Source organism: Triturus cristatus, chromosome 12 (genome assembly GCF_964204655.1).
Source record: "Triturus cristatus chromosome 12, aTriCri1.1, whole genome shotgun sequence".
Lineage (NCBI taxonomy): Eukaryota > Metazoa > Chordata > Amphibia > Caudata > Salamandridae > Triturus > Triturus cristatus.
The window spans coordinates 805389264-805401761 of NC_140595.1; the positions used below are offsets into that span (position 1 = coordinate 805389264).

The following is a 12498-nucleotide window of genomic DNA, read 5'->3' on the forward strand; positions in this document are numbered from 1 at the left end:
TTCATCGGCACAACCACTGTACAAATGGACAATCCCCTACTCACTCGTTCTGCGGGGGGAATCCTCCTGGACAGCGGCTGGCTGCGGCGCACTTCCAGAGCACTCCAGCTCCACTACTGCCAGCACGACGCGGGGCACTGCTATCGGCCGCTCTTCACCCGGGACCTCCTGGGACCCGGGACTTCAGCTCCTGCACTTCCTCTCTGGCGCCGGGGCTTCCTCTTCACCACGAGAGCACCGGAAGGGGACTGGTGCTGCCTGCACCGGCCGCACGCGCCACCACTGGGCACGCAAAAGTTCCAGGTACCGTGCATGCGCAACCAGCCCTCGTCCTCCCAGGTCTCCTCTGCCCTCGAGACTACTCACTACCTGGAATAAATTATATCCCTGCGTTTGAATAGCGTGCAGGGTTTTAGTAGTGGTAGAACTGTCTGGCAGTGCTGAAGTGCTGGAAAGTGCCAAACATCAAAATGTGAATAAACGTTGCACCGTCCAGTGAACCAAGAAGAGAGTAGAACCTGGCCACCATTTAATGAAACTGGAAGATACCTTATTTAATAGTCAGCTCAGTCACATTAAAATGTAGATTCCTTTGCATATGTGCTGGTTTGTTTCACTTTTAAACTTTGTCTCCCTTGCTCTCTAATTCAGCCCATTTGCATTCCTCTTTGTGTCTGATGCAAATAGGCGAGTAATGAGCCGACATCTAGCAGTGCATGTTTGACGTTGGATGCTACATGGTGCTGTGGGCAATAAGCTTGTCTCATTTTGTTCACATCACATTTGGGATCACATTAAAGTTTCCAATTCAGAAGAGTTCATAGGTGCCTCTCATTTGTTGTTGCTGTGATTGTCTTGAAATATATCATCCATGCACAACAAAAACCTCATTTAAATTGTGAATTAGATACTAAATTAAAATACCTCGTTAATGACCTTCATAAAAAGAGTGGAAGAGGCAACAGCCACTCCATCAGAGAGCCCAGACATAAAACATTGCTGTGCGGGTTTATTATTGAATGACTCCGGTCTCCGGCATAATTTTGTTTTTTCATTGGATTAAAAAATTCCCAGAAACATCAATATTTTAAAAGATTAACATTGCTATTGTTTTATTTGTTTGAGCACTTTGCAAATAAAACAAATGCATCTCATTGATGATGGCTATTTACCTACTTTTGTGAGTAAACTTATTAGCATGCAGTGAAATAGTTGTTTATTTGTATGGTCTCTTTCATGCTCTTTCTCCATCACTGCCCTTAAAGAGGGGGTAATTCCCAGCATCCTGTCGGTGTGAGCAGGGTGATAGTAGGTGTTTACTGGAGAGCACAGTGACCACCAGGCTCCTTTCATAGTCCCTATCTTGTCCCCAACTTTCCCATCTCCTGCTCCATCTTTGCATCTCTCCATCTCCACAGCCTCTCCCCCCTTGCACTTTAATATGATCGTGTGGTGACATACCACACTACGCGAGTATGACTGTTCACGGCTAATTAGCAGAGGTCTAACTGCAGTTAGGATTTTTGGAATCATTATACTCACCAACCTGGAAGCAAGGTGAAACAACAAATGTGACTGGACAGGACATGGCCAAGAAAAACAAACCATACTGCATACTGAACAACCCTTATGGACAATCTGTCTTAGTCACTATAGTTGACATAATTATATCTGATCATGTAGCAATAAATTAACAAGCATTTGCAATGCAATAGGTCTCGCAATATAAAAGTGTGAGCAGTTGGCATTGCTAATAATAATGCAACACTAGCTATTGGCATTGTAAATGATGCCATTTATTTATGTGTTTGTTTTATAAAATAGATAAAAATGGCATTGTCATGAACAATGACAATAGCTGAAACTTTTGCAAATGTGAGACCTATTGCATTGTAAATGCTTGTTCACGCATCACATCAATAAGCTAGGGCACCACCTCATATCTCTCTGTAAAGACATTCCTAGAGCTGGTTCTAAAAGGATCCCTGCACTCCTGCACGCAGATGACGCGATGTTATTTGCCAGAACTGCTGTAGTCTTCCAAAACCTTTAAATGTTTTTATAGAATTTATGGACGCACTCGAACTAGCCACTAACTTTTCAGAATACCACGCCATGACGATAGGTATCCAGAAGGCCGCTATGTGCAAGTTCTTTTGCAGGGTGGCAGAACTAACAAAAGTGTCAACCTTCCCTTATCTGGGGGTGTTGTTCGACGACCGAGGGACCTGGGCTGTGCAAAGATTACATAAAAAGAACGTCTTGGCAAGAGCAGCAGGGGCTACTATCGACTCTGCAAAAAGGCTGGGGTGAAAGCCAGTTCCTGCCCTGCTCAAGGTGTGTAGAGAAAAATGTATCCCTATGGCCACGTATGTGTGTGATGTATGGGGATTCAAAGATATGAGGGACATTCAGGGAGCAGAAAACAAATACATGTGTAGATTTCTTGCCGTCCCCCCCACCACTCCAGATTTAATTTTGGATGAGGAGTTTGGATTGAGGTATATTTCTGAACTTATTGCTGTTGTGCCCCTGCTGTGTTGGGTGAAAATTTGGTCCAGTCCCACCACTACCCTAAACCAACTTGTCGTAGCAGACTGTATTGCATACGAGGGGGCCCTGTGTATCCCCTGGTTAAAGTATATTATAGAGCAAATGAAATGGCTAGGCTGCCCCAACCTGTACTCCAATCCCAGGCCTTTAGGCCCGGCAGCTATCAGGGATATCAAACATCAGTTTTTGGCCAAGCAGCAGGGGCTCAGGGAGGGTAAGTGTAAGACCTGGGGTCACCAAGCCCTAAGGGGGTAACGTGACTCGAGCGGCTGGGCACCCAAAGGCTTCTGTGTAAAGCGACCATACAACACACGCATTCTCTGAAGCAGGGAACGCACACAATAAGGGACGCCACACCGTAGGGTTTATGCAATAACTCAAGTTTATCCAAGCAGATAGGCATAAAAACAGTTCAGTGTAGGTAAATGCAATTCATCAGATGTAAATGCAGTTCATTATATGTAAATGCAATTCACTTAGATGTAAATGCAGTTCATTATATCAATTAGCATCTGTTGCACTATATTCACCAGCAATTCCCTCTGAGGCCCTAGGCCACGCTCGTGTAGCTTGACATCCGTTGTACGGACTGGGAATCGTAGCGCCACACCTGGGGTCTAGTGGGGGCTCAGGGCCGACCTCGCGGGCTTCCCGCCCCTCTGGTACCCTTCGTGCCTCAGTGGGCGGTTACCGCGCTACTCGCGATAACTGCACCGTGAATCCTTGTGAGCAGAGCCTGCGGACATAGCGTCACGTGTAATAAGTACGCATCGAACACTTCTGAGCAAAGCCTACCAACACAGCGTTACTCGTAATAATTGGGCATTAAACACTTCAGAGCAAAGCCTATGAACACAGCGTTACTCGTAATAATTGGACATTAAACACTTCAGAGCAAAGCCTACGAACACAGTGTTACTCGTAATAATTGGACATTAAACACTTCAGAGCAAAGCCTGCGAACATAGCGTTAATTGCAATAATGGAGCATTGATCATTTCAGAGCAAAGCCTGCGAACATAGCGCTAATCGCAATAATGAAGCATTGATCACTTCAGAGCAAAGCCTGCGAACATAGCGTTAATCGCAATAATGGAGCATTGACCACTTCAGAGCAAAGCCTGCGAACATAGCGTTGCTCGCATTAATCAAGCTTCAAGTACTTCTGTTCAGTTCGTGGGGCACAACGCTGCTCGACAGTCTCGGGGGCGAGGGGCAATCCCTCGGCGGGGTGTCAAAGTCTTGAATGGACAGGGGGACTCCCACGGAGGGGAACCAGGGTCTCAGGGTGCGGTGCTGCTCCCGGCCTGTAGGGGGGCACCAGGTCCGGCCCAAGCCTCCCGGGCTTACCTTGATCTCGACGTCTTGAGGCGTCCCCACCAGCTCCGAACTCCGCAGTCGGTCCTTCCGCGACGGGGCAGGTCACGGCCCCCACACACCTTCACCAGCCGCTGCGACGGCAGCGACGGGGCCCCGGGCTTCTCCGCGGGCCTCGACACGATGAGGGGTGATGATGCACACTTCAGACTTCCGGGCCGCAGCGGTGAGCGTGCTCTGCTCCCCGCACTCCAGGGGGGGGTCAAATTAAGCGGGAGAGCTCCGCGCTCAACGGGGATGGATGCCGGGGATCCCAGGCCAGGTCAGGGCGCGCAGGGGTCTCAGCGCTGGTACCTGGTTGATCCCGAGCACTTCTGCAATCAGCTTTGGCATAAAGTTTCAGCTGTCAGTTCTGGCATGCAGTCTCAGCATTCAGTTTCAGCATGTCGTCGTGACATGAGGTTTCAACATTCAGTTTCTGCATTCAGTTTCAGCATGTCGTCGTGACATGAGGTTTCGGCATTCAGTCTCTGCATTCAGTTGCTACCTGAATTCTTGATGGCGCAGATGTCTCTGGCGCCCTTTGTGGGTTCTGTTCCTGGGGGGTAGGGATTGAGTTGGCGACTAGGTCCTTCCTAGTCAGGCTGGGCAGAGGTTCCCTGGGTCCTCCTACTGCTGGGCAAGATCAGTGGGCTTTACAGGATCCCTCACTCACTTAAGAGGCAGCACCTAAATCCTGTCACTCTCAGAGGCATAAGTCCCTGGCTAGGCCCTACCGCCTAAAACTCCTGCGTGGATTCTCCAGCTCTGCTTTACCCCGCTGGCCAACTAACTAGAAAAAGTTCCCTCCCTCACTTAAGTAGCCCTAGGTCAGGTGACCTCTAGCCAAGGCGGCAAACGTAAAACCACACCTCCCTTCTAGAAGGTTCCAGCACATTCCAGGAGCTTCCCCATTCTACCTATGGGACAAAAAAGGCAGGCTGGTGTTGCAACATTGTTGTGGGGTTCCAGCCAGCCCCTGGCAGCTAGGGTGCTACTAGTGAAGACCACTCCGCAGTAGCAGGGGCCTGTGACAGCCATCTTGGGAGAAGGGAGCACCTGCACCTTAACACTGATTGGCAATGAAAAGGCGCCCGGAGACCTAAGTCCAACATAAAAATGAGGGAGACTACCCTAGGGCTGACAGGTCCAATAGTAAGGAATTAGCCAAGCATACTGTGAGGAGGTATATCACACTGAGTCTTAGCCCACAGGTACAGCCTTACTTGTCACTGGTTACTAATGCACACCATCGCTTTGTGCTAACCAGATTCCGATTGAATCTGGTACCCTAAAGGCTACACAAAACCTAGTGCATTAAAGCCATGTCCATGTGACAACTTCTCTGTACAGGATAACCTACATTTTATCTTTTTCTGCGATGATTTTTATGACCCCCTGCACAAAAAGTTAATACTTCCACTACTCAGAACTGGCACATTTGTTCAAGTAAGGCCCTCATTACTATACTTACTAATGCTTTCCTCTCCCATGGTCTGTTTTGCGGTTACGAGCTTTATAACAGGGGCCTTAGACTTAGGAAGAGGTTGCCTAGCCAGTAGCTAGGATGCATCTGTCCAATTTGTTTTGGGGATCATATGACCCATTCTGTGCCCGTCACAGTAATTATCCAGCCCATTTACCAAGCTATGGTCACATCACTTTTGCACTTTACCTGTTGATTTTTACTTTTCTCATGGCACTCAGTGTTGGTTCTTAATAATGAGTTTTTATTTTCATTTGTCTGTATAACTAGTCCTACCTATATTTGCCTGTGCGATTCGGATTTTTAAATGTACATGCGGAATCCTTCTAAACTATTGTAATTTTCTTAAATGTTTTAAATGTTTACTTTTATGATTTTAGAGGCCGAATAAAAGTATCTCTGACCTGACATACTGTATGTAGTTTAGGGCAGCCATCCTCCCTCTCCAGGCAATCTGTGCGAACAATTATAAACCATCCGATTATAAAAGGGCGTGGGAAATTTCTTTGCAAACAATGTGCTTTGAAAGCATAATGCGGGTGTCAGTGATGACTGTGCTGTGCACCTGCCCACATCCCTGCATGTCCACCATGGTCCACTGTAGTGGTTTCACTGGGTGCACACCCATACTCAGTGAAACTGGGCCTAATGTCTCTGGACTGGTATTCTCAGGTCGGAGTTTGCAGACCAAGGATTCAGACATTGTAATTTCACACCTGGAAACACTGGGCTATTCAGAATTGCAAGTGGTGGAATTCCATCTGCACTTGCATGAGGGTCCCAGTTTGTTACTTTCATACTCATGCAAAGTGAAAGATTTCAGCTGCAAAAAGCCGTCAATAGCTGTAAATTTTGAGATGACTTCTGTGTCAAGCGATCGATTGCTTTCCAAGGCGGTTTTTGTACGTGTCTTCTATGCTGGCATCTACGGGGATATCACTTGAATATCAATTACCTGCTAACTGAATCTATGCATCATTGACATTGAGGGCTATGTAGTTGTTGTAACAGCCACTAGAGGGCAGCCACGTATAAAGTACAATTTGTACTATGGCTTCTCACTTCAGCGATGATCTAGTGAGTGCCTGTAAACTTTGACATGCGGCGGTTGGCGGAGCTTTTGCTGAACTCATGCTCCAAATTGAGTGGCAAAATGGCAAAACTCTGCAAACTCCACTGGCGGAGAGGAGTTTTCTGCCAACCCCTATATCGAGCATGGGCCTCCATTGTTTGGTAAATCTGGAGAAAAGCAAGGTAGCGCAAGTTGCTGCCTTGCATTATTCTGCCCTGGGAAGGCATATCATGTGTGGAGTGTGTGTGTTCCCACATATCCACCCATGTATTTAGGTGCACTCCCAGATTTACTAAGACTGAAAAACTTGGGAATGTGTCAAAAATGTAATGCCTCCCTGATAGGGGCACAACAAAGAGAAATGTTTTATTTCTCCTTGTTGTTTCCGCTCTCTGAGGAAAATGCCTTTAAGGATTGTTTTTGTGTAGGAAGGTTTTGCCTCCAGGCTCTGGATCTTCAGCTGGTAGGCTGTGCTCTCAAGGAGGTCAGTGAAAGTGATGGGGCGGCTGCAAGAAGAACAACAGCTGTATTTTGGAGTAGGTGAGTCTAAGGAAGACTCTGGTCACCGAGGCCTCAATCAAGGCCAGGAGGGCTTCTAGAGCTTGGGATTGGTGGTGTGTGTTGATGACATGGAGGTAGAGCAGTGGGGAGTTGAGGTAGGAGATTTCTAGTTGCTTGCACACATTTAGTCTCTGTGATCTGTCCAGCCTGTTGATTGACCAATGCCTTTCTAGAGTAGACCTCTCAGTATTGTGATTTATCCTTGTGACAAAATAAAGAGTCTGTCTTTGTTTTTGTATTGATATTCAGCTCATTCTTCTTTTTTTGCATGTGAGGCCAGTATGTGATTTAAGACACAGTTTTGAACTCCACTTGCTGAATGAGTTGAACAGGCTGACCTTACTCTGGCAACGGATGAACTAGTGTCTTCCCCACACTGGCACTGACGGTCCAACTAAGACAGAAAAACTAGTGGAAGTATCTGAAAGGAAGCCTCAGATAGAAGAACTCATACGTATTACTTTTCATCATCCCACTCTCCATTTCTGGCTCCCTGAACCCCCAAATACACCTAGAAGACAAAGTCATGGCTCTTCCTAGTATGACTGAGCCCCGTGAAAGTGGGGATGCCAGATGCTAATAAGAAGAAAGCATTCCTAACTTGCCCCAGGGGGCAGTGCAATGGCACCATCTTTTTTTTATCTTTTGTTTGATGATCTTACCGAAGAGCCTGAAAACTTTGCCAATAAAAGGAGGCTCATGATTAGAACAAAGATCAGAAGTATATTGATCCAGAAGGGCATTGGTTCACATGGATCTTCTTTCTGGACATCCTGCCAGATGTAAATCAGTTGTTTTGGACTGATGCCATGGACGACCAGGGCCTCCTTGAAGGCACATCTGCTGTGCCACAAGTGTTGCATGCCTTTGCTGTACCACCAGCAACGCATGCTTTCAATGCAGAAGCGGAAGTCATGCCGGTATGTCACACCGGCTGCCAAACCCAGGAAGCCAAAGTAGACATCATCCAGCGGAAAGACGGGCATCCAAGTGGAAGCACGATGTAAGGCAGGGATGAAGGTCCCTGGTATGATGTACCCACCACCAGTTGGGTACATTGGGTATTTGACACTGGGGTACATAGCCTCCGTGATTTTGTACTTTCCGGATCGTTCAGTGTCGGATCTGTTGTGGATGTTGCCGTGGACTGCTGCGGAGACATTCACCGTCTCCTTCAAGAATTTCACCAAGGCGGGGGGATTCACGTACTCATCGTCATCACCTGCCAAAAAGAAGAGAAAAGTTAGGATGTTGTTTGACGAAAGTGACGTTTTTATTCTACATTTGCACCTGAACTGTTGATCTCCTGTGACCAAATGTTGTGGAGGACTCTAAGCCAAGACTCAGAATTCCCATGAGAAATCTTCCTGGCAATATTTCCATTATTGTATTTATTTATGCATTTCAACCAGGAATACTTTTCGTGGGATGCATAAGAGCTTAAACAGAGGGTGGAGACATTAACCATGGTCGTGCTGTGAAGAGGAGATTGACAATAGACAACATTTAAGTAGTTTGGAAAAGAACGTATTTAAACTAAAACACTGAAACAGATTATTGTATCTTCTTCTTGCATTTCCTGGGTGAGGACCACCAGGCAACCTTCCAATAGGTTATTGTACCAATTCACTATCCATTCAACCCAGCATCTTGTCCTCAATACATACATACTGTCTTAGAGTCCTGAATAAATGGACAACACCATGTCATTCCCATGGACATAGGATACTGAGATTGTACCACCCTTGCATTCACAGATAGGGCTCCAAACAATTTTCTAGGCTAGGAATATATGGCCAGGGTTAATACTGCACCTCCCACTGGTGACAACGTTATTACAGAACTGGGCTCATCTCACTAGTAAGTCTGGGCGGTGAACTCTGCTCCGCTCGCAAAGTTTACTCCACGTTAGTTTTTTTTCCTCACTCTCATTCGTCAACGTAAATTTGGTGAACGCGAGCGAGGAAAATCCACCTCCAGGTGGGATTTTTCCTTGTTCGCTATCATCAACATCAAGCTGGCGCGCGGGAGCATAGAAAATCAACATCCCAGCGAGATTTTGCAATGCCGCAGTCAGAGTTCTCATTACGAGAGGTTGCGTATGCACGCAACCGCTCACGTTGAGAAACTGTCCATTCACGTTGAGAAAGCTGGGCTCGAGTAAAAATCTACTCAAGAGGCAGAAAGAAAGCAGTGCCCGCTTGCATTGTGCGTGGGAGCATTTGTGATGATTGCACAGTGCGGACAAACACCTGGCACTGAAAATCACCGCGAACGGCATTTATCTAATGCACTCCGCCGCTTGAGGAGCTCTGCGTAGCATGGCGTCCTTTTTTGCACTTCGCTGCGTTTCACGTAGAGAAATTCCGCGAACTCCACCTAGCCTTACTCACTAGCTCAGGGCAATTAAGTTGAGTTTCCAGGACAATTCACCAATTCTTCTAACAAGTATTCATTTCTCTCTGCCAGGGAATAGACCCTCCTGCAAGCTCACTGAACAGCCCAATATCATAGTTGAAGGGCCTGAATTTCAGCAGGAAGGGAGGTCTAACAATCAAGGGTTAATGTAGACATTCAAATACTAGAAACACATTAATAAGACATGAGTAAGATTGTTCGTATAATGCAATGTGAGTGACATGACTTAAAAAGAAAATACAAAGATTGTTCACGAAAAGGTCCAACACATTGTACCCTCGTTGGATCTATCCCGGTGTGACTGTGCATTGCAGCACAATCCAAGTATGCATCTTAAACAACGGCACATGGAGCACATGGCTTTTGTCATAGTTTTTTTCTAATGTATTTATTTATTCATTTTACATCATTAATCAACAAAAATGCAATCCAATCTCAACATCCATACTGAACTTTATAGGAATACAGAGAGGAGACAGAACCAACCCTGGATGGGTGGCAGGAAACAAGGGTCCCAAGCAGGTGTGTGCAACGATTGCGCAGGCGAATCATATCAGAGGTGTGCCCTGTCGAAACATTTAGGTGTCCCTGGTAGTCTCCCTGGACTGTAGTGGGGTCGCTACTCTGGATTTCCAGTCCAGGCATGTGGGGGGATAAAAAAGAGGGAGGAATTAATAGGGGGTAGAGAGAGGCCACTGGTGAAAGGGGGGAGAAAAGTAGAAAACCTAAAAAGCAGGAGTGCAAATGACGCCCAACATGAGGACGAAGGAGGACTGGCCTAGAGACCGAGTACAGGAAAGAACCCAGCATTCTAGACTGCACTAGGAAGGTGACCCTTGAACCATAGAGTGCAGTGTATAGCCATTTCTCTTGTTACACATAGAAACAATAACATTGTAAACCATCAAAGACAACACCAAATGAAAATGCCAAAGGCAGTCACCCACCTTTCAGGTATTTCAGTTCACAGTAGTCAGCCATGGGGGAGCATGGTGGCGGAGGCTCCTCCCACTGGCCACTCTCAATCCGGGGGCATAAGCCCTACGCAATCTGCACCCTCCTTTCAGATGCTGTGGCGTAATAGAGATGTCCGGTTCTCATGGCAGGTTCTCCGTAGGCAAAGGGAAGGGGGGTGATAGCCGTTGGTGGGCGGCGAGGAGAAGGGAGTATGAGCAGGGAAATCATACAGCAAGAAGGACAATTCCCCGGCAAGAAGGAGGTTTTGAGTCACAAGGGCTCCATGACCATCCCTGTAGCAAGGACATCAGCGGCAGTAACCCACTTTACAGTAGGTAGGTACTCCATCTCTTACGCTGAAATAAATACACGCCAGGAACTCTCCCCACACTCGCTTATAAACATCTAGCTTGTCATTAAGTTTATATGTGAACCCTTCATGAAGAGCCACTTTGTTGAGTTCTGGGAGCCATTCTGCATGGGTGGGACATGAGGGCTTGCGCCAATGACACAGGATACAAAGTTTGGCCACCGTCACAGAAGTGCAAGTGCACAGTGGTCAAGTGCACAGAGGAGTACACGATATGTGGGTGTCATGCCTCTGTAGGTGCACCCATATACCACTGCCCAGTATGATTGGATGGCTCAGCAGCTCCAAATGATGTAGTACATGTTAGTTTAGCAGGTCTGTGGTATGTGTCATAGGTATACGGCGCTACAGAGAAAGTGCACAAGTATTGTTAGTTCTCTAATACGACGGTGCTGAAAGGCGTAGAGACACCACACACTCTACAAATGTAAGCCGGAGCTTAACGTTACTTCTTGCTGAAGCCTCAGCACACGTGATAAATATATGTGTCGTTGTTAAGTTCACACATGAAATATGAGTACATAAAGAAATTCAAATCACAGAGTACAATCTTCTTCTTGTCTTCTTTATTAAGACGAGTTCTGGTGAAGTGTCGAGATTACAGCCATTCACAGCCAACACGTGTTTCGTCACATCGGGAGTGTACTCCCACGACTTCCTCAAGGCTGTGCAAATAAACAGAAAGATGCCAGCTCATACCGTGAAAGTACATACAGTAACTGAAATCCACAGTAGTCAACATTACGTTTGGAATTGTGATCCCAAACACAGTGAATAATTGCGTGCTGGAAAATTTAATTTCCAAAAGAAAAGTACATGTAACAATTTTCTGGTGTCCACTGCCAACAATGGCTATAGGGTAAAAGCTTCACCTGACAGAGTCTCCTCAGGGTCCAATACCACTCGTGGACTTGAAATCTCAAAATATTGAAATTTGAGGCAGGTCTCTCAAAGGACCTTGTCATGGGTCTGTGCAGGTCCACTCAGTTCTTTGGTGAGAGGTCTTGTCCAAGGATCGTTTGCCAGTTAGTGCATGCCTGGGTGAGGGTAGGGCCAGAATGGATATTTTTGAGGAGTACGCTGTAGAGGCCAAAGACCAACCCCGACATTTGCCCCAAAACCGTAGATATTGTAGGATAGGGAAGCCAGGGAGGTTCCTAGGTAGGGGACCTAGCAGCAAATAAAGACAATGAGACAGATGTTGGTGCTTTCAGTAATTGGACTAGGAGAGCGTGCGTTCTGCCCTAAGTGAGGGAAATGGCTTGAGTGTACCCTCACTGAGCAAGCGATCCCCATTGCGTGCCACAAAATATGGCAAAATGGGTTGCCTGCGATATGAAGAACAGTATTATGCCACACCGCTGCTTGACTGTGAAGTCGTGGATGGGTCCCCAGGAGTCTGTGGTCCTCCTCCCATGCCCACAATGTGGCCGCAAGAACCGAATTGCACCTCCAGGGAGGATGTGAGGGTCGCAAGTAGCATGGAGGGGAGAGACAGGCAGGTCACGTGAGGTGCTGTTCAATCTGCACTGACTTCGGGGGGGGGCTCCCATGGGGTGTGCCAGTAAGGAGTCACTTGAGAGTGGTGACAGTCCAGGCTGTAAAGGCACAAGTTGGGAAAGGAGCAAACTGCCTGCTGTGGTGTCCGCCCATATCTCAATCGGGCCGGTGACCACTCCAGTTGTTAGATCAGAGGTCAGACTCAATCCCCAAAAGGACAGCCCT

The 12498-nt window shown here is 46.9% G+C and overlaps 1 protein-coding gene across 2 annotated transcripts in view; it reads right to left on the reverse strand.

The window, feature by feature from the left end:
- Positions 1-2905: 2905 nt before the first annotated feature.
- LOC146782916 (UDP-GlcNAc:betaGal beta-1,3-N-acetylglucosaminyltransferase 7-like) overlaps positions 2906-12498 on the reverse strand; it is a 73770-nt gene continuing 64177 nt past the window's right edge. For both annotated transcript variants that reach the window (XM_085636701.1, XM_085636700.1), the window contains exon 3: positions 2906-8250. In XM_085636701.1, coding sequence (XP_085492827.1) covers positions 7667-8250 — 584 coding nt within the window. In that variant the 3' untranslated portion in view covers positions 2906-7666. The remainder of the gene's footprint in view (positions 8251-12498) is intronic.